The sequence below is a fragment of the Podarcis erhardii genome (assembly GCF_964252035.2).
Source record: "Podarcis erhardii genome assembly, chromosome: 11".
Lineage (NCBI taxonomy): Eukaryota > Metazoa > Chordata > Lepidosauria > Squamata > Lacertidae > Podarcis > Podarcis erhardii.
In genome coordinates, this window is record NC_138501.1 from 12,063,117 (window position 1) to 12,085,955 (window position 22,839).

Sequence of the window (22,839 nt, forward strand, 5' to 3'; positions counted from 1 at the left end):
AGGAGCTTCTCTACCCCCATCATTCAGCCCAGACACTGAGGTCCAGCTCTGAGGACCTTCTGGCAGTTCCTTCACTGCGAGAAGTGAAGTTACAGGGATCCAGGCAGAGGGCCTTCTTGGTGGTTGTGCCTACCCTGTGGAACACCTTCCCATCAGATGTCAAGGAAATAACTATGACTTTTAGAAGAGATCTGAAGGCAGCCCTGTTTAGGGAGGTTTTTAATGTTTGATATTTTATCGTGTTGTTAATATTCTGTTGGAAGCCGCCCAGAGTGGCTGGGGAAATCCAGCCAAATGGGTGCAATATAAATAATATTTTGTTGTTGTTATTGTTATCCAGTCCCTGTAGGAAAACCAGTATTATTCCACCGTCTCCCCATTTCTGTGTGTCAGAAATGGCATTTAATTTTCAAAGACGTTAAAAAGCAGCTTCCCAAGCAGCATAGGGGAGCATAGGGCTTTGCCACGGGCAGGGTGGGAGAGAAACACTCTTCTCTTATAACTAATACATACATCAAGACACCTATAACTAAGATAATGGAGATGGTTCTCAGGACTGTGGTGGGTATTTACATGTTAATGGAAATGGACCGACAACATACCAGTTCTGTGCTTGTCACCAATTGTTTATTGGAACTGGCAACTTTCACACTTTATAGTAACAGAACGACAGAAAAATAATGTTCACTATATACAGCCTTTGCACAGGCTACTTAACTATACACAAGGCATAGTGATCATGACAATCTAGTCTTTATAGTCATCTGTGCACGAAAAGACACCATCAGACATCATGTGAACATTACAGTGAAATGACATCACAAGTCCAGTGAAAATTCAGCATAATACAAAACATATCAATCTACTGCAAATGACATCCTTTAAAACAATAAGCATTTATTCAGTAGTCATTTAGCCAGAGTCTGAAGCAGAGATGTGTTGTGTAGTTATAAGTCTTTTAAGTGAAGCAACCTCTGCGGACAGATTTGCTATGCCCTGCTTCAAATACAAGTTCTCTGTCTCAGACACTTTGTAGGAATTGTCTTTAATGTCAGCCGCTCCCGTTTTGCAGCCACTCTGATTTTTTTCAGTTAATTCCTTTTGATGGTGCCAGTGCTCTGGTTTCAGAGACCAGTCTTGAATATTAGTCACTTGGACAGAGAAAGGAGTGTGAGAAGTATGTACCAAATTTTGCACATTATGCTTTTCGAGTTCAAAATGCCTTTTAGATGACATATCAATTGGTGACGTTAGTTTCTGGGTAGCATCATAGTCATTATCCAATGATTCCACTTTGATCTGCATGGCCTTAGCCTTAATTCTAAGCTTATGAGGCAGTGCAGAAGAGCTCACCTCTGGGACTTTAACTGTGGCATGGTTGCTTTTAAGTTCAACAGGAGAGTGGATTGGGCCTTTAGGTACCTGCTGCTCATCTTCTCCATCTGATGACTTTCCGACAACACCGTCATCAGCCTCTGAAGTTCTTGGAGAATTACTAGAGGATCTGTTAACTTGCAACAGTGGAGGGGAATGTGAGTAGCCACTAAAGTTGCTCCCCATGAAATTTGGATACATGGATGTTGTATAGGAGCCTCTTTCATCTCGTGAATCCCTTGCATAGTTTTCCAGTTCCATTGGCTCCTGCTTTATGAGCTGGAACTTATTTTCAGGATTTTTGCAATTATTTTGTATAGGGCTCACTTGAGCATGATCTACTGATGACACTTCAGACACATCGGATAAAGAGCTTTGTGGCGAGTGCTTAATGACAGATATACAACTGCCGCCCACCATTGGTGGTTCATGCTCATCAATGAAAGAGTTAATACTTGATTTGGCATTCTGGTACTCCTGAAAATAAACAGCTGTTGAATTGCTGAGCTTCTGAACCTCTTGGGCATATGCTGAAGAGCTAATTAAACCAAACTTTAGCTTCAGTGAAAGTAACTCAGCTTTTAAAGTGGCATTTTCTTCTCCCAGTGCAATTAGTTTGTTCTCCAATACAAGGTCGTTTAGCCGCCGCTTTTCACGAGACCTTTTGGCAGCTTCATTATTTTTCCGCCGTTTTTCCCAATACATGGCATCTTTCTTTTCATCAGGAATGAATTCCCGCTTTCTCCGGCATGCTGAAGACTTGTTTTTCGCAATGCCTCCTTCACTGAGTAGCATTTCATCGCCGGTAGCTAGGTCATCAGATACATCTCCTAATGTAGAACTAAGTGCCATAATTTTGTCCACATTGCTACTTGTATCAGCGGGTGCCTGTTCTGTTTTAATGGACTGCATTTTTCTCAGCTGCATCAGAAGCAATTTTTAGTAGGTGTGCAAATAGTAACAGGATAAATTAATCTTCTAGGACTTCTTGAACCGTAACAACTGGATAAATACAGTAATTTTAAATCCATAAGCATTCTCCCATTTGTTCCATCATCTCAAGCATCATGTCGTCTTGGTAAAAATTGCTTCTGGGTAGGTTCAGCCTACAATCTTCGGAAAACACCTGTGGCACACAAAAGAATAATAATAATGATTAGTTTCTTGATTTTACAGTCTTTAAAATGTATGTGTGAATATTATTCAGAGTATCTTTTAGTTATTCATTCAGGAAAGAAAGCTCAAGTCATAAATCACTGAATGGCTTTACCATATTGGGCATATCTTAATAAACAGATAAACAGGTATATAGTACTTGCATACCTTAAAAGAATTAAGATAATGTTAATGGGAAATTATATAAGCTCTAACCACATTCACTTGTAGTGACTTAATATTTTCCCAGGCTATCTCCCACCCAGGCATTGATCAGACCTAGACCAACTTAGCTTCAGCAAGTAGATTTTTTACTGCTGTGGAAAACACCTCATGCCATACCACAAACTGGAATGTGTAACTATGACTCACTTGAATTTAATCTGTATTGTTTACTCTTTCTCATTTTCCATCCAAAATAATAGCAACATATGGATTACTGATATATAGGTCAGTATAGCCTAACTATATTTTCCTTGCCTGACTTTCATATCACCTTTGGGCCAGAGGGGTGGTGGGATGGGACAGATTTTCACTCAGAAGCAGCTATAATTAACTCATAGAACCTGGCTCTTTGTGCAAACTATGGGCCTAACAACATGTAACATCAATGACATGGTTAGCTATCATATTGTGGGTTGCTTAAAAATTAAAAACTCACAAGGTGTGGAGCAGCAATTGTTATCTGCAGCACCACAGTGCACGAGAAAGCGAGGGGAGGAAGGAATAGCTAAGACCATAGTAGCACCTCCAACCATTGAGCATATAATTAATAGGCCAGACGTAAGGAAGACAAGGGACGCAGGTGGCACTGTGGGTTAAACCTAGGACTTGCCAATCAGAAGGTCGGCGGTTCGAATCCCTGCAACGGTGTTTCCATGCGCTGCTCTGGTTCGCCAGAAGCGGCTTAGTCATGCTGGCCACATGACCCGGAAGCTGTACGCCGGCTCCCTTGGCCAATAAAGCGAGATGAGCGCCGCAACCCCAGAGTCAGTCATGACTGGACCTAATGGTCAGGGGTCCCGTTAACCTTTACCTTTACGGAAGACAGAATACTAATAATCACTATGAATTCCAGAAAATCCTTTCTGTTTTGCAGATTTTAGTTAGTCACTTTCCCTGCTATGCTCCCCTACTGTAATTCGTATGATTCTGAAATTACTTCACTTTTCACTGGAAAACTTTAAATTGATTGCTGGTGACTGATTCTGCCCTGTATGGGTCTGTAACATCAATACACATCAAAGTTCCTAACAAGTGAGCAAGAGTGCATAGCTGGGCTAGCAGGAGTCACTTTGCTTGTCATCATTTCCATGAATACAGTCATTGTGGTCCCCTGCCAAGAGTCAGAAAGAAGGCTTTGCTTTTTATAAGTTTCAGCTGTGAATTCTGCAGTCTGCATAACAAAGGGTATGATCTTCTCCTTTGCGGGTGTTGTACCTGAGTGTGGAAGGCATGGGCATAGCCAAGGGGGGCTGGGGGGCAGCTTCCCCCCCAAATAACCAATCAAAATAAATGCAAATCTGAGGTTCTGCCCTCCATAACAAAAGCCTGCCCCCAACAAAATTTGTGGCTACGTCCCATGGTGGAAGGTACAACAGAGTTCAGATTTCTCCACCTTCACCATAAGCATACACAGCCATTTGCTGTGTGGTAAGAGCTGTGGGCATATGTTTTGCAGATTCATTCTCTGGTGGGGCTGGAGAAAACTCCTGTCTAATCTCTGGAGAGGCACTGCCAGTCAGAGTCTACTCAGCTATATGCACTAATGCTCTGACTTGGTATAAAAGCAGTTTCCAGCGTTTTTAGTAGACCTTTGTGTGCCTCCAATATCCCTGTTGAGCCAGTTTCCTTCATTCAATCAACTCCACATTACATGGTAAAGTCCTTTTAATATGTAGTACTATCCCATTTCTGTATGGAATTGCATTCTACTCTGATGTTTTCCAGTGAAGAATGAACTAATATTGGGTTTGATCCCACAGTCTCTCTCCTAGAGCGGAAGATGAGCTCTTTTCATTTGTAGAGGGAATCAAAATCTAGCAGAGACTCTCTGCTGGAAGAAGGAGAGAGAGTTGATTCCCTCCCTGGAACCCAAGAAAAAGCTCCCAGGGTGATATAGAGAATCCCACAATCCTCCAGGGCAGTTTTACAGGGGTCTGCATTGGCATGGATCAACAGAAATACCTCCCTGCTCCCTTTCTCCAGCATGAGTGGAACTCCAGTGATCACACTCGTTATAAAGGTATTAAATACAAAGGATGGAGGTAGAGAAGGAAAAAGGCTAAAAACTGCACAAGTAAGACTTCTGTCCTAGGTATTTTACACAAGCTCAGGCAATCTAAAATATTAAATAAGTCAGTATGCTAGATGGAGTACTATTTTCTGTTCCTTTGTATTTGTCCAAATTTATGTTCCGCTCTCCTAAATAAAAGCTATTTCTGTTAGTTCTTTCTTTTGTGGTCAGTGTACAAGAGCTGCTTTGAAACTCTAGTTGCTTTGAAAGATTGTACTGGTGACAGAGGAAAGTTAAATATCAGTTTGGAAAGCCAAGTACATTTTTAAAAAGTATGCAGAGAACTATGTCAAGTTTGATGCCCGCATGAAATCTAATTTACCAGGTCTCATTCACAAGCTAAAAGTATGCTTCATATTAATTTATCAAATTAATTCATATCAGAATGGCTGGTGTCAGTTATGGAGAGCAGGCTCTAGTGCACCTTTTTTACCAGGTGGTGGTGGTGGTGGTGGTGGTGATAAACCATTGATTTTATTTTATTTTTAAGCCTGCTTCCTTGATCTGAAAACATTGCTGTAGCAATTTACAGCTACAGTAACTTAAGAAATCTTTCTAAAGATAGACATTATAAATTATTTACATAGTACTTTTATAGCTAAGACATGCAACATCAGCAAAAAAAATCCTAGGAAGACATCTCCCAATTTGTCCACCAACATCATTTTAAAAAGGAAAAGCATTCAATCTTGTTGGTATTGCAAGGGTGTTATAATGGCAGCGCAACTGCTAAGTCAGAGCAAATGTTTCAAAATGAATTGTCAAAGTCTGAAGTTGCTTGAAGTCCTTATTTAATGCATCCCTATATAAACTATGTAATAATTATTGTCATTTTCAAATTAAATTCTGACGTAGGTTCTGCAATATATCAAAGACCGCTCATGAGTTTGTGGTCAACCTTAGATTTGAAGCCTAGGTTCTCAAATCCACATCCAAAACACTATTAAAGGGGACCAGCCTTTTCTGGTATTGTAACCACATAATACTTCTATATTTGGTAACTTTAAAAGCTCCTATTTCAATGTTTCTATTCTCAGTTTCACCAGATGGAGCAACATTCGAGGCATAAATAATCTCATCTGCAATTCATACCAAAGGGAAATGAATGCAATGTATTAACTCAGGTTGGCTCACTCAATAAATGACAAGACTGTTACTGTTAAGTAATTAGTGAAATAATATTCGTCTAACAACAACTTCTGACACTGTATCCAGATGACAAAAGTTATTCTAACGCAGGTTTTTTTCATACCTCAAAATCTACTCAAAATGGGAATAAATATAAAACAAATTCCTTCCAGTAGCACCTTAAAGACCAACTAAGTCAGTTCTTGGTATGAGCTTTCGTGTGCATGCACACTTCTTCAGATACACTTCTTCATGCACACGAAAGCTCATACCAAGAACTGACTTAGTTGGTCTTTAAGGTGCTACTGGAAGGAATTTGTTTTGTTTTGACTATGGCAGACCAACACGGCTACCTATCTGTAACTGGGAATAAATATATAAGCTATCAGTCAAGGAAAACAGTCTAAGGATGCAACAGAATGTGAAGCAGGCCAAAGTAGTCTCTCCTCTGCCCGCAGGGTGCTTTTGCCATTGGTGCACTACAGCTCTGCACTAAACCACTGAGCCTCTTGGTCTAAACCACTGGTCTCTTAGGCTTGCTGATCAGAAGGTCACCGGTTTGAATCCCTGCGACGTAGTAACCTCCTGTTGCTCTGTCCCAGCTCCTGCCAACATAGCAGTTCAAAAGCACACCAGTGCAAGTAGATAAATAGGTACCACTGTGGCGGAAGGTAAACTGCATTTCTGTATGCTCTGGCTTATGTCACAGTGTCCCATTGTGCCAGAAGTGGTTTACGTCATGCTGTCCACATGACCCGGAAAGCTGTCTGTGGACAAATGCCAGCTACCTCGGCCTGAAAGCGAGATGAGCGCCACAACCCCATAGTCACCTTTGACTGGACTTGACTGTCCAGGGATCCTTTACCTTTATAGCTGTACCAAATGCATTGACATGCCAATCCCTCTAATTGAAGGACCTTCCATAGTACATATTACAGGATCCAACAGCTTGGCACTACCTTAGGACTCTGGCATGCAACTGTTTGCAAGAAACAGGAGCAACTCTGCTCATAGAGGCATGGGCAATGGCAGACTCTTGGGTTCCTTAAAGTGAAATGTGGAAGGCCTTCTGTTTAAATGGATGGGCTTACCATGACAGTGGCACCCTGTGGAGAAAACACTCTGATGGGGAACGGGTACTTTAACATTTTACATAAAGGCCACTTCATACCCTAGGCCACTTGAAGCAGATGCAAAATAGCAACCAACACCATTAATTGCAGATATTACCTGAATCAGATTTCAGTTTTTAACATGGCATTTTTTTCTTATTTATCCAGTATCTATGCAAAATTACTTTTAACTACCATGGCATCCAGCATAATGTCCCCTTGAAGCCCCAAGGATGTGGGGGTCCAGCTAGCATGTCCGTTGAGGTTATTAGACTGAAGCAATGTGTGGAATATCTAGTAATTATAAGGGGAACTCAAGCATTATCATTATGGTGATACAGAAACCAATGGTCCACACTGTTTGGTAGATTTAGGCTGTACACTGCAATCTTTATTTCAAAGAGAGGGGTTTTCTTTTGTTCCCCTGGACCTTTCAAAAATAATTGAAAGAAAGGTGAGGTGCGATTTCCTTCCTCAATGAGAAAAGTATTCTTGAGGCTAACAAGGTTTAAATTTCTGATAACAAAACTAATATTTACACTAGCCACAGACCTTAAGTGGTTTTGTTTCTCACACAATGCCTTTTAAAAGGGTCCCTATTCTATATAACATGCTAATGGTAAATCCACCAAACACAGGCAAAGCTACAATAGCCTTATCAATAGCTCCCTTGAACAGTTTGTTAAGCCAGCATTTATCCAAATGGAAAAGACAAAGTCTTATTTGTTAGTCACACTGTGTGTGTGAGTCAGAATTTCATCTGACAATAGGATCAAAATGCATTTAATAAAAACAAGCTAATTTTACTTTGGCTATTTCTTATAATTTCTCTGGAAAGTATTAGTATGTACGGTCATGACTCCTACTGTATTTCAAATTCAGCCCTTTCCCCCTATGATTAATCTTGCAACTATTTTATCACTCCCTCCCTCAAAAAAAATGGGGGGGGGAGTCTAAAACCAACTTTGAATGCTGCCTTACATTAGTCACTCTTGAAATTTCAGGTGCTTTTATAAACACTTTGGAAGTTGTTTGTAGCATGTTGTGTGCCAATGAAACAATCAATACACAGCACTGTCTGCTTCATTATACAATTGTAACCACAGATTTATACTACTAATGCCTTTTTTTTTTTTTAATATGGCAATGGCCTGATTGTGACTGGATAAGTATTTGAGTAGGGACCTGGTTTGATCTCAGGAGGGGGATGCCAAAGAGCTGCAAAAGGATTGGCCTTTGGGAACCAACTATCCTCACTTTTGCAACAATATAGCTGCAGCTTATCAACATCCCAGCTTTGAATATGTCGAAATCTCTCTTGTCCTCCCTGCTTCCACCACAAGCACAATTAGACTGTAATCCCATACCCACTTATCTTCAAATAAGCCTCATTGAACCCAGTGGGGCTTACCTCTGAGTATAGGATTGCTATTATGTATTATTTTCACTTGAATCGGTTGTGGAAAGGATCAGATTATTATTATTATATAACACTTGGAGTAAAAGAAATAGAAGTGACTTCCCAAGACCAACGCTGATAAATACCCAAGCGGTAAGAAAGTTTCTAATGGATTCTATTGACGGAGCTGACCTTGCAGTCTTTACTAATTCCTGCACAACCCACAAAATTTTCACTTCTAAGGGGCAAAACACAGAGATCTGGTTCTAAGCATGTGAACAGTTTCAGTTAACATCAAAGGAGCTAACAAAGTTGTTTTAGTTGGCTATTCTTCAGTTCCAAGCTCCACACTTTATAGGACAGAAGTCACAACATTTTAGAGACTCTTTATATTACAGTTGGTAGAGCATGGAGACTGTGAATCTCAGGGTTGTAGGTTTGAGCGCCACATTGGGCAAAAAGATTCCTGTATGGCAGGAGGTTGGACTTGGTGAACCTCGTGGTCCCTTCCAACTCTTCGATTCTATTCTATCCCTTTAAACTGAGCTGGTGGCTTAGCTGCACTACTATTGGGAAACATTTTTTATTGCTCTTCAGCCTTCTAACATCAGGTGTTAACATTTTCTCAAGAATAAGTGCCTTGTAAAATGCTGTTTATATTTCAAGTCAGAGTTACAACCATTATCATGACAGTACCTCCGGACCATTTTAAATCAACAAAATTAAATTTCCATTGTTCCCGTGTTCAAGACAATTACAGTCATACCTTGGAAGTCAAACAGCTTAGTTCCCGAACATTTTGGCTCCCGAGCATTGCAAACCCGGAAGTCACTGTTCCGGTTTGCAAACTATAATTGGAACCTGAATGTCTGATGGGGCTTCCACGGCTTCCAATTGGCTGCAGGAGCTTCCTGCAGCCAATCAGAACCCGTGCCTTGGTTTTTGAACATTTTGAAGTCAAAAGGACTTCCGGAACGGATTCCATTTGGCTTCCAAAGTATGACTGTATTATCTCAGCTGGCTGAACTGAGAGTGTTATCACCTATTTTGACTATTCACACTGAACACAAATTCTGGTTTGCAGAACATCTCAGCCTCAGTTGCCCATCTGTAAAATAGAACTAAAGTTGCCATCACAGAGCTTTTAGGACTCAATAAGACGGCTTAATAAGTAGGCTGCTTTTTCATACTTACTGAGTCCATCATTATAATAACCCTGTGATGAGCTATTCTAAAAAAAAAAAAAAAGGCTATGCAAGTGATACATTATCATTAATATGATTTCTACACTTTTCAGAAAAAGGAGAAACACCGCCATTCCTATTTTTCAGATAAATGGAGAGAAAAAGCTGAGTACACTGCTTTAGAAGTGAGATCGCTAGCCCAGCAAAGAAATGTGGATAAGAGAATTATCATGCCTAATATGGAGGTGGGGACAAAAGCTGGAACAGAGATACAACCAGCTATTAACAAGATAAACTCTATGTAACCAAAAGACTACTTGCTAGGGAAGCCTGGTGCAACAGGTCTGTAACTTTAAGTTAAATTCTACAGAATTTAGACTTTAAGTGACCACATTGGAAATGCAATGTTTTATGTTACAACACAGAGTTTCATTTTGTTATTGGAAGGCATACAAATGCAGCCATCATTTTATGATTGAGGGCTAAGCCACACTTCCATTTGCCCGTGCTTTCTAGGCAGATTTGATGTTTGTATAAATTCAGCAGTAAACAGCGGGTTTTCCCAGAGAAAGAGGCAGGAGAAAATAAAAACCACTTGGAGCCATCCATAGTAAGCATGGGACAAATGGAAGTTTGGATGAGCCCCGAGTCCCTGATTTTGTAAGGTCCTTTGCTGCTGAGGTTACAGCACTCACACGTCAAAAGGTGTCAGAAGTGTTCAGAGGTTATAGGGTCAGCATATAATTAAATTGTAGGTCAGTAACACACATATGCAAGAGATTTCTTCTCCATACAAGCTATGAAAATAAAACAAAGAGGAAAACCTTAGAAGAAAATGTCATCTACTTAATATGTGTTAGAAAATCACATTCACAAAGGAATTCTCAAGCATATGAGCTACATGCAGTGCTGCAATATTTCTGTTTCTCCCAGAGGAAAAGCTGGAAAGTGATGTAATTGTCACCATGAATGAGTAGTACAGTTATTGTTTGTTCTGATAATTACAAATTAATTAATAACAAATATACTTTCCAAAGATAAATCACACAAATTATCACCATTTTCAGATCAGGATTGTCTTAAAAGGCAGTTTTCACATCACTTACATTATATTGTTTCAAAGAATGCAATGGAACAACTGTTGCGTTATTTTCTCTCTCTCACACACACACACGGGGGGGGGGTATTGAATTTTTCTCATTTTATTTTCCTATGGTTATTTGGCATTTTTTCACTCATAAAATAGTTTGGGCTCTTTCTAATGAAAGTTCCTCTTTGTTGTTTTTCTCCTCGAGAGCAGGTGAAAGGATAATGGAATTTTAAAGCTGATCCTCAAATAAAGTTTCTATTCTATTTAAAACAAATGGCTCACTTCTGGCTTAGCTTTGTATATTTCCATCTGCTCAAAAGGCTATCCTTAGCACAATGCCTCAGCTACTGATCTCATAGTTCCAGTTGATTTCTATGGTGTTTGTGTGGAAGCAGCACCAGGTGGATTAATTAGTGTACTCTCAAATGACCACATTGAGGTCACTGATGCCACTGATTTAATACAAATTTAATAAATAATAAAAGAACGATAATACTTGCAAATCTAAGGACCTGTCTTTTTGCTTTAACATATTTACATCCCTTCTAAATAGCACTACTGTGTACCATATGTTTAATTTAAGTAGGCCAAGAAACTCTATTGACTTCAACAAGTCATACAAAACTACATCAAGAATTGCAGCTCCCAGAATTTCATTTGGGTAACTTAAAATGCAAATATATGCTGGGCAATTCCACAGCATTCCAGTTAATCCATTGGGCTAATCCATAGAAAGTTAAAAATACAAATGGTGGATCAGATTGATTCATTGTTGACTGCAGGTGAAATCTACCTGATATGGAGTTAAGACAGGAGCAATCAGACTTCCTGATCACAAATTCTTCTGTCCAAAGGCCAATTCTATAGCCTGTTGTGAGATGGGACCACTTGATTGTCATGTAACTAAAAATCTCACATAATACTGCTCTTTACAAATTCACAGACTTAATTTGTGCTAATAGTCACTCATTTCCATCAATGGATATAACTGGCACTGTACAGTGGTACCTCGGGTTACATACGCTTCAGGTTACATACACTTCAGGTTACAGACTCCGCTAACCAAGAAATATTACTTCGGGTTAAGAACTTTGCTTCAGGATGAGAACAGAAATTGTGCTCTGGCTGCACGGCGGCAGCAGGAGGCCTCATTAGCTAAAGTGGTGCTTCAGGTTAAGAACAGTTTCAGGTTAAGAATGGACCTCTGGAACGAATTAAGTACTTAACCCGAGGTACCACTGTATTTCATAATATAATCCTCTCCCAAGTCAGGGGTTGTCAAAAGGACCATTTCCCAGAGCAAAGCTCTCTTACATAATATGCTAAACATTTGGGCAGTCCAACTTCTCATGCCAAGTGGGCCACAAGAGTACTTTGACACCGAACCCATGGGCTGCACACTGCCTTGTGCAGGGGCTCGGGGAGCGAAACAGGGTCCTAGAGCCCTGCCACCTCCTTCCCAAAGCTGAGGAAACACTAGCTTGGCTTTGGGAAGAAGACAGGAGGCCCCAAAGTCCAACACCTTCCTTACCTAGCTTTGGGAAGGCAGAATAAGGGCTGCAAGGGGGGCGGGATGGTGCCATAGGCTGCCCTGGTTATTTATTTATTTATCATTCATTCATTGAACTTATATACTGCCCTACACCTGGAGGTCTCAGGGTAGTTCACAGAAAAGAGCACAATATATATAATCAAAATAAAAACAATAACCCAATAACACCCCCCCCAAAAAAGAGCTGCATTTTTAAAGGGTATAGGATGTTGATCAGGACAACCAAAGGCCTGGTTAAAAAGGAAGATTTTTACCTGGCACCTAAAGGTGTGTAATGAAGGCACCAGGCGAACTTCCCTGGGGAAAACATTCCACAGATGGGGAGCCACTGCAGAGAAGGTCCCGTTCTTGTGTTGCCACCCTCCAGGCCTCTCGAGGAGGAAGCACATGAAGGAGGGCCTCAGAAGACTATTATTGCCAATTTTCTAAATAAAAATATAATGTAATTTCTATTGCTTCTTAGAATCATAGAATTGTAGAGTTGGAAGGGACCCTAAGGATCTTCCAGTCCAAACCCATTAGAAAGCAGGAATATGCAGCTATCCTATACAGTGGCACCTCAGGTCACATACGCTTCAGGTTACAGACTCCGCTAACCCAGAAATAGTACCTCGGGTTAAGAACTTTGCCTCCTGATGGGAACAGAAATCGTGCTCCAGCAGCGCGATGGCAGCAGGAGGCCCCATTAGCTAAAGTGGTGCTTCAGGTTAAGAACAGTTTCAGGTTAAGTACGGACCTCCGGAACGAATTAAGTACTTAACCCGAGGTACCACTGTATGGGTATCAAACCTGCAACCTTGGTGTTATCAGCACCATAGCTTTCGGCTACCAGTGTTGATTAAAGTAGCAAGTTTTTCACTTGATAAATTTGTGACATTCAAACTAAAAGTACTAATGGTTTAAAATCATTTGAACCTTCACCTGAAGACCCATAGGGTTTCTCTCACACAAAAGGCTGTGCACCTGATAGCAAGGTCATCAAGAAGAATCTGTAAGCTGATGAGTCAGATCTGTTGCTTAATGGTTTTTTTATGCAACAGCCCTCAACAAAACATTTCATTGTTCAGGTTATTGCATCACTGTGATGTTATAATAACCGTAGATTAGGAAAAAAATAATTGCAACAAGGCAGCCAACTGGGGAAAAAGAACGTCATTACATAAATGAAGTTTGCACAACCTTTAGCAAAGGGAGCCCAGTTTAAAATAAGCGAAAGATAAAAGCGCAGCAGTGACTGATTTCCTGCAGAGATTACGCATGCATGGCTAGCACTGTTTTCCTTCACAGGGGAAGATAAACTGCAAGAATCCTGAGTAAGCTCACATTGTTTATGGGAGGCTGTGAGATTTTTAACAACTCTCTAACCGTTGCCTTAAAACACACACACACACACACACACACACACACGTAACCAAGATCTTAAAACATACTAATTCTAGAAAACTGGACAGTATGAAGACTAGTCAGCAATCCCTGAAATAATAGATGGAAATTAAAAATAGAAAGAAACCTGTTAATACATTGGTGTAATACATGCTGGCACGCTGTGGATATTAATATATCATTAATCTAGACCCTCTTTTCCTTCACTTTCCCTGACATTCCATGTATTTTGGGGTTGGGGGCATACAGGAATGCATAAAATTGCACACGGTGGGAAAGTAACACCAGTCTCAAGCTCCAGGGTGGTTCTGAAGCCAAAGAACCTGCCCATGTCACCTTGGGCAACTTTGGACCCAAGTTACTTTGAATTTAGAGGCAAGCTGAATGTCTCTGAAGCATAGCCTAATAATAATAATAATAATAATATTTTTTTATTTATATCCTGCCCTCCCCAGCCAAGGCCAGGCTCAGGGCGGCTAACAAGCAATAATAAAAACAAGTTGAATGATTACAACTTAAAACTAAATTAAAATACAACATTAAAATATTGAAACATTAAAATATTAAAATGCCTCATCTCAGGAGGAGAAGGAAAAGAAAAAAGAAAGAGAGGGAGGGAGGGAATCAAATTGGCTCCAAGCCAAAGGCCAGGCAGAACAACTCTGTCTTACACGCCCTGCGGAAAGAAATCAGATCCTGCAGGGCGCTGGTCTCATGAGGCAGAGTGTTCCACCAGGCCGGAGCCAGAGTTGAAAAGGCCCTGGCTCTGGTTGAAGCTAATCTAACTTCCTTAGGGCCCAGGACCACTAGGGTGTTGCTATTTATGGACCTTGTGCTTGGTCCAAAGCAAATGCACAGCCTTAGTAACTGGTAGCATAAAGGATCAGTATCATTCCTGAGAGCCGGCATTGGCCAATTGATTTCAGGCCCATATTTTCCCCCCATCTGAATCATGCTCCGAGGGTAGCCTTGGGCAAATCATTATTTCTCAGCCTCAGTTTCAGACACGATCAAAATTTGATGTTTGTGGCAATAAAATGAGGTGAAACCTTACATAATGAGAACTCTTCATGATTTGAATAAATTTCCTCACAATACTATTTAAATCTTGGAGCCAAACCCTATTCAGGATTACATATACACAGGCAAAGTGCTGGCCAGTTTTTTTAGTACATACGGAAAGGGCACCAATTAAAGTTCAGGTTAATACTGATCAATAAACCTGTGTGTGCTGCTGGGCTCAGAATAAAGATTTCCAGGGATGCCTAAAGCATCTCCTATGCCTGAAGAAAGTTCCTTAGTTAATCTGTAGCTAATCTCTGAGGCTTCTGTATAAAAAGTCAAGGGTGTATTTAACAAACAATCCTGAAGCTTGTTTGTGATCCATTTTATCCTGAATAAATAATTACAGGAGGAAAATTAAAGTTAAAATGTAACTGAAATTGTTTCAATAACATTGACACAATTACAGCTACAGTGAGTGAGAATACTCAGCAAATCCTCCAAACGTATGTGGTGCACACCACATATTATTAAATCAAGTACATAAATTATGACATGGCTTGAGGAAAATTCAATAGTCAAGTAAATCAGTAGTTATCAGAATATATAGCATCGGAGCTAGTATTAAGCAAATTTAATCTGCTTTAAGACTTTATCTGTCTTTTCCTTGAGTTGTTTTCTTATTTGCTGTTCACCAGCCTGATATAGTATAAGGAAGTGTGGTATACAAGTGTGTTAAATAAATAAATTAGCAAGGGCACAAGTTGTTTTAATTCATTTAATTTGTTTTTTGTAAATCACTTGGGAGTTTCATTTGAGGCTAGGGAGGGACTAACAAATATAACAAATAAATCCACTGACTATTTGAATGTTCTTAGCATATGTATCACTCAAAAAAAATTAAAAATAAGTCTACTCTTATTTCATAACAGTCATACCTTGTGTTGCGTTCCGCTCTTGTTACGGACTTTCAGCTTACAAACACGGCAAACCCAGAAGTGTTTACTTCCAGGTTTGCCGCATGCGCAAAAGCGATCTCCGTGCTTCGCGCAGAAGCGCTTGATCACGCTGCGCACATGCGCAATAGAGGTGCTCTAGTTGTGGACTTTTCGGGGTGCAAATGGCACCCCGGAACGGATTAAGTCTGCAACCAGAGGTACCACTGTATTTCCAGCAACTGATGGAAACAATTAAAACCTGCAACTTGAAAACAATTGAAATCTAAGAATTTTTGACCTAAGTAAATTTTTATTTGTCCTTCTGCTGCATTCATACACTATGGCATGCTGGCAAATTTTGGGTGTATGAACAATACAATTCTATACATGTTTACTCAGAAATAAATGCTATTGAGTTCAACGGGGTTTACCGCCTTGCAGGACATCTTCGGGAGAAGAAAAGGCTAAGGAGTAAAAACCCACACAAATCTGGAGTGGAGTTCCTAAGACAGTTGGAGACTGTCTTGTACGCCTCCTCCCAGCAACTCCTGCAGCCAAGCTGATGCCAAATATATTGCTCTGCTTTCCTTTGGACCACAACGGCGAGGCCAAGAAGGTCTTCACATCCGGGCAGCCCAGGACCTCCATACACACTACCCAGACTTGCATGGGAGGCAGTAGTTACAAGTTATCAGTCTCTGCAGCCACAGCATGCACTGCGATTCTCCATAGGTCTGACCTCACCTTCTGCCCTGGAGGCACATTCCATTGTCTCTCAAGACAGATGTATGCCAACAAACAACAGCTAGGTAAAATGACTACAGGATTGCAGCTTGCTTATTCCACTGACCTAGCACTCTGGGGCCATTTAATCAATTATATGATGCACTAAGTATTGTGTTATTTCATCTTACCACAACACAGCATGCATAAATGTAAATATGTTGGGTGAGGACGTTTTAGAAGACTATTGCCCGTCATGGTTCTTTGTCTACACATGTATTATCTTTCAAGAGATGCACATGAGGCAACCCACATTTTTTCTTTAAAAAATCGCTTTGTCTACTAAGGAAGTTTAGTAATAAGGAAACACAGTTATATGGCTCTACGTTTATGTTCATTGCGTGCTCCGAAGTCACCTGAGTACACATTTAAGAAAGTCTGGTCAAAGGGAATCTAGCCAGGCCTACAGTGAATTTGCCATTGGGTTATTTTGCTACCTTGTGATGAATTTCCAAGGGGAAATGGGGAAATCTATCAATCTTTTGTTTTAATCTATGGTTCCAATAACTATAAACTAACTGAATTTTAAAATATATATATTCTCAAAAGTTACCCTTAGCCAGCTGGGTTGTGACCATTAGGAAAAGGTATGAAATCATGGCAACGTAAGGGACTAAAATTTAAGACTCCTGAAGAGTAGATACCATAATTCTGGGTGGTGAGGTGCAGCATCTTCCTCTAAGGATGCAAATAGCTTTAGAGCACATATATACTATGAGTAATCCTTGCTACAGTGGGCACAAAAGCTGAGCGTCCGGGGGGGGGGGGGAATGTTGAGGCAGGAATGAGCAATGAACAAAAGCGTTAACAGTGGCAAGGCAGGAAGTGAGTGGCATCACCAAGATCCTCTGTTATCTCACAGACCATTGTGGAAGTTTCTATAGGGATGAGATGGTGGTGTGTATCTATTCCAGGGCAATGCAGAGCTGGGAGAACAGTGGTGATGCACCATCTCCAGACTAATGGTGACTCCAGCCAAATTGATCGTGGTACACAGGGTTATTATCCTTGGCCTTGAGACCACTGCCCAAGCATGCTGTTGCTTCAATCCTCAGGTTTTCCAACTCTTTGATTAGTATGCCTGTATGTTACATGTGTTTCTCAACTTCTGAAATGTCCCACTGACAGATTACATCAAGTTCTCTATGTGCAGAAATATGGGTACCCATTTTAAAAATAACATGAAACTGTGGCCATAGTCATGCGACATAGTCATATTTTCTCGCTCTAAAAGGTTGGAAAAATTAGCCCTAAAGGTTTAGCCAAAAATACATGCTTTTAAATAGCAACACATTAACATTTGTTTCAATGTCATTATTTGGGTGCCTGACTCAGAACTACAGCCTTCAGATTGGCACCAATACAATGAAGTCAGCAGTGAAGCTGCCTACTCAGTTTCAGCAAGCTTTGGATCAGCCCAGAGACATAATGGCAAAGCATTTGAAGTCAAGACTTCCTAAACTTCTTTGCAAGGTTATCAGCACTGCCAGATTTCTGTGAAATGAGGGTGGCCAGTGTTAAACTGCCAGGAATTCTTACAACAAAAACAGGGAGCATCAGACAATAGAAGGGGGAAATAACCCAAACATTTCTAATCCTTATAATGGGCGAGAATACAGACTTAAAATGATAGGTAAAGTAAATATATATATAAGTGCAATGCTGCTGGAGTTTTTCTTAACTATATACACTTGTGTGGTAATAGCTACAAAGGTTAATAACACCTGTGACACAACACCTGAAGTCATCCGTCACGACTTAGCTGTGTAACATTTACCACTGGAATTATTCTCTGATCATAAGATGCTCCTCATACTAAGCCAAACCATCTATACTGACTGGAAGCGTCTCTCCAGATTATCAGACAAGCGGTTCTCCACAGATGCCCTGCCACTGTGTTACAGCCCTTCATTTCTTCTTTCAACCAATAGAATACAGTTGTTTTGAAATCATGGAAATGCTTTGACTTGGGCAACACATATAACTAGACTAACTGCTGCCTAGTCCCCAGTCCTTTAGGGCCTAACCTCCAGGATTTGCCTGGTCCTCGGCACACTAAGGCTGTGTATACGCTAAACATTAAAGTTGAAGCATATTGCTTCTCTCAAAGGATTCTGGGCACTGTAGTTCACCCCTTACCAGGTTACAATTCCTGGCAACTCTTAACAAACTACAGTGTAGGGCTGGGCAATGTATCAGTGCATTGTCCAAAATCTGTTTGGAGACCACATTGTGGTAACAGCTTCATAATATTTGGCATGACGATATCTTGTGAACAGCAATGTGTGTGCGTGCGTGCTATGTAAAAAAATGCAATGTGAGAAAAAGCGTGAAGCCGGTCTTCACTTCTCTCATTCCTGCCACCCCCGTTGCTCTGTACTACAAAATAACAGTTGCAACACTATGTTAAAGGTAAGTAAAAATGTATCCATTTTAGACTCCTAAGTAGTAGCAGTTGCCCAGACATTACCCCATTCACCACTACATAGTTCCATCCTTTTTTGAGACATCATGATATATCGGTACATCCAGTAAACAGCTGGTGATATATCACAATGTTGAAAACCGGACATTGCTCAGCCCTACTACAATGTCCAACATGCTTTGAGAGAAAGAGTGTGTTTTAAAGGTGAAGTATGCAGACAACCTTCCTGACCTGGGAGTAAGCTCTACTCAACACAAGTACCATGCATAGGGCAGGAATTACCTCTGAGTAAAAATGCACTAAAGTGTGCCGGCAAAGCTTGTTTTCCTGGCAGCAGTTAGCAATAATTACTTTATAGCTACTGTAAAAAAACAAAACCCAGCAGCACTCTTGAATATGCAGGGAAATTACCAAACTAATAACACCATTGGGTACAGTAGTTAAATCCTTTCCTTTCTGGAAATGCCACTTGCAGTATCCCCTGCTCACTTTTTTGGGGGGGGGGGGCGGGGACGGCGGCGGTAAGAATCTGCAAATGGATATGAGCCTCATCACACATCCCTATTGTTTTAACAAGTAATTATTCCACCTCCAGTAAGCACCCCTTATAGGAATTAATGCTGCCCCCATCCCTCCCATAACACTGACCTGGTTAAGAAGTCTGAATTGTGGAAAATCTCCGAGGAAAGACTTGGGCCAAGGAAAGGGGAAGGGGGGCTGGGTTTTGTTTTTGTTTTTGTTTTTTTTTACTTAGAAGCCACTGTGCTATAGGGGAGCTAAACAGGCATCCTTTATACACACAATGGGGTGTTTGGGACTTTTCGTTTCTGCACAGTTTACATGAAAGTTAATGAGCGCGCGCGCAAACGCCCATACGCTTTTGCGCAAGAGCAAAAATTCTGGAGAGAAAGCTCCTCGCCAGCCAATTGCGCCCAAGGAGGGGCGGCATTCCGGGCTGCCCAAGGAGGGTCGCCGTCAAACACACGCGCGCCCAACCTTCGCTCTGTTTCGGGAGGAAACGTGAGAGCTGCCAGCTCCGTTGCCAAGTCTGGAGGGGCGGAGAGAAAGCGGGGCCCGGGAGGGTGGAGAAGCCAGAGCGAGGAGCTCTTGGGCCCGCCCCCCGTCGTTGCAACAGCGAGTACACACACTACGTGACTGGAGCCGCATCCCTCCCCGGGGCCAGCTTGTTCTGCTCGCGCTCCCTGTCCGTGCAAAACGACCGCTCTCCTGCCTTATTTACTCCTCTCGCCGACTCCGCTCCAGCCCGCCAGTCTCCTCCTCTTGTGCGCCCTCTCTCCCCGCCACACTCCCCGGAGCTCTGCCTCGCCTTCTCTCCACCCCCCCCCCCCTTCGCAGAACAAAGGAATGCAAAGCGCGGCGGCAGCAGCGCCATCCAGGCCCCTTCCAACGCGCGCTCCGGCCCCAGTCATAACAACCAACGCCTAAGGCGGCTCGAGAGCCCTCGGGCGGCAGGCGGGCAGGCAGCGCAAGCTCCCTCGTTGCCCGACGCCCCCAGCCTCGGAGAAGCGCCGGGCTCTCCCGAGTCCAGAAGGAGTTCTTCCCCTCCCTGCTCTGCACTTCTTAGCTGTCCTCTGAACGCACAAACGCACCCGAATTACGCGCCGGTTACTTCTAAGGGGTCGCAGTGGGACCCTTGTTAATCTGGGCAAGAGCTCTGACTCGAATACAGAAAGACCTCGGTCTCTCTCTCATTAAAAGAGCCACTAGCAGAAAATCAACAATTGTCGAACCCGAGCTCCTCGCCACCCCCGCGCAAACCTTGGATTTCTGAACCTTCTTATATTTTTAGAGTGATTCAGCATCAGGATTTCTCTCCCCCCCCCCGCATTTTTTAAGAAAAAGCAAGCCCCCACCCCCACCCAGACGGGTTTAATAGTTGCAAAACGACACGATTGCGAGAGTGGCATAGATTTCGATCGCACGCTGGGATTCTGGCCATCTGAAATGTGCTACTGACCTAAATCAGGCTGGGCATTGTTGTTGGGTGTGTGTTTTGCAACGTTACGCCGACCGTCACATATGTTGAAATAAAGACTCCGCACCCCGCGCGCACCCTCCCCCTCCGCCCCCCACGCCAGCCCGACTTTGTTGTTCTTGGTTGCAAATTGCAGGGGCTACGACGAAATCAGAGGCACCTCTCACTTTCCCCCGAAATGCGTAACAAGCTTGTGTATGTATGTATATATATATATATATCTATGGAGGACGGTGAATCATGTACGAAAGCCAACACCTACCAAGCCACTTGATGTGTGAGCGAAATGCCTTCCTAAAAATACCAGCCTTATCAAAACGTCTCCCAAGGCGTGGAGTTGAAAACGCCAGCAAATGTCCTTGAACGTCTATTTGCACAGCTCTGGAGAAAAGACCAGAAATAGCCCACGGAGCCACAATTGCTCAAATGTGATAGGGCTAAATATAGACGTGCACAATTTTCGTTTTAAGGGACGTGGCACACATTCAACAAGCCGAGCTGCCTTTCTCCAACTTACGCAGCAGCGATCTACTTTCCGACAGGGGAGGGAGATGCAAGAGGGATGACTTTGGAAATCGTGGTTTTATTTTAAGGCCGAGATTGCTCTAGTTTCTTTGTGGCGAGATTTATCAAATCGCGTAATTAGCTGCCTAACCTGGCCGCCAGCGAATGCCGTGGTTGCATAATGCAACATTTCCAGGAACGATCAGGAAACGCAGTGCCTGAAAACCAGCTGCCAAGAGGGAGCAAAAGGCACGGGCCAATATCAACCGAATTCTCCCCCACCCCCCACATACACATAACATACATCAGAACAGCCCCGAATCAGGCGGTTGTTACGTGTCTTCCTTTCTCTAGCAGCTTAAAAGAACGCAGCGTAAGGAATAAACAAGGAATCTCACGCGCAGCACCAGTTCATCATGGGGCTTTTTTTTATTCTAAAAAAGCAGACCTTCCCTAAGATATCCAGAAATAGATGAGATGTGTAAATGGGGACCGTATTCCCTAACGCTGCACCAAAATTACCAAAGCATTGCACGCTCACCTCCTCTCTGAAGCGCTCGCCAATAACTCGCCGTGGACCGATTATGCAATGCGCGGAGATGAAATAACAAGCCCCGCCAGCCCCTCGGGCGCTTCAGATGCTCCCCAGGGGGAAACGGGTGCGTTTCAAATAACTCTTCTTCCAAGGCGCATGCCACTATTAACAAGGCATTTTCCTAATCCTTTGCTGCCCGTCAACGATTCCTTCAGCCAACCCTCCCATCCATGCCCTCGCTTACCACCCATCTCCCCACCCCCACCAATCCCTGCTCATACAAGAAGGAATGGTGGCAAGATCTCTGAGCTTTCCTCCTGCTCCCCAATTCCGATTTCCCTCCACCCCGGAGGAGGCACCTTATTATGTAAGAGCAGCGCCGAGCTCTGAGCCAGCCGAGCCGGGGAAGCTGCTCCGAGCGGGGCTGCAATCAAAGCGGCCGCCTTCAGGCGGCGAGTCCCGGCGGCGCTGACGTGCCAGAGGGCGAGAAAAGTTACTGCTAGGTAGACGGGCGCATGGAGAGGGTCGAATTTCTCCGACGAACCCGTGTCTAGAGAAGGGTAAACGCACCCCAGGACAGAGTGAGTCTCGTCGGAAAAGGACCGAGGGAAGGTGGGCGGGGTGGGGGGGGGGAGAAGGACCCCCTTCAGACGAGCGATTTCCCCGACGGAAGCTTCCTGTACCTGGGCAAGCTGCTCGGGCCGAGAGGGGCCGAGCGCGCGCCTCGCTCGCCGGAGATCCCGTCGGCATCTGCTTCCCGTCGGAGCCGGTCGCTTTGGAGAGGGGCCGAGAGGCGAGCAGGTCCTCGACTACAACCAGGCAGCGAGAGCAGGGGCCAGGCAGGCAGGCAGAGAGAGAGAAAGACCCTCGCAGCAGGAGCAGCCCGAAGACGTCCTTCCCGTCGCGCGCCAGGAGGAGAATGTGCGCTCGGCAGAGAGTGGAGAAGCCGGGCGCAGCCGAGGAACGCGCCTTCTGCCGACGAC

At 42.8% G+C, this 22,839-nt stretch overlaps 1 protein-coding gene and 1 long non-coding RNA gene across 6 annotated transcripts in view; one reads left to right on the forward strand and one right to left on the reverse strand.

The window, feature by feature from the left end:
• Positions 1 to 12,001, forward strand: part of LOC309352215 — a 38,392-nt gene extending 26,391 nt beyond the window's left edge. The window contains exons 1-4 of one of the 4 annotated variants that reach the window (XR_014161136.1): positions 3,793 to 3,939; positions 4,738 to 4,828; positions 6,880 to 6,969; positions 9,762 to 12,001. This is a non-coding gene — a long non-coding RNA (uncharacterized lncRNA). The other 3 variants (XR_014161135.1, XR_014161137.1, XR_014161134.1) reach the window with 3 other exon arrangements.
• NFIL3 (nuclear factor, interleukin 3 regulated) lies at positions 606 to 22,831 on the reverse strand. 2 transcript variants are annotated; one of them, XM_081880518.1, is made up of 2 exons: positions 22,540 to 22,831; positions 606 to 2,500 (listed from the first exon to the last, which is right to left on the reverse strand). In XM_081880518.1, exon 2 carries the CDS (start codon positions 2,299 to 2,301, stop codon positions 913 to 915), a length of 1,389 nt encoding a protein of 462 aa, XP_081736644.1. In that variant the 5' UTR covers positions 2,302 to 2,500; positions 22,540 to 22,831; the 3' UTR covers positions 606 to 912. The 2 variants fall into 2 exon arrangements, with proteins under 2 accessions (XP_081736644.1, XP_081736645.1); XM_081880519.1 differs by lacking the exon at positions 22,540 to 22,831 and adding an exon at positions 21,863 to 21,880.
• Positions 22,832 to 22,839: the final 8 nt, after the last annotated feature.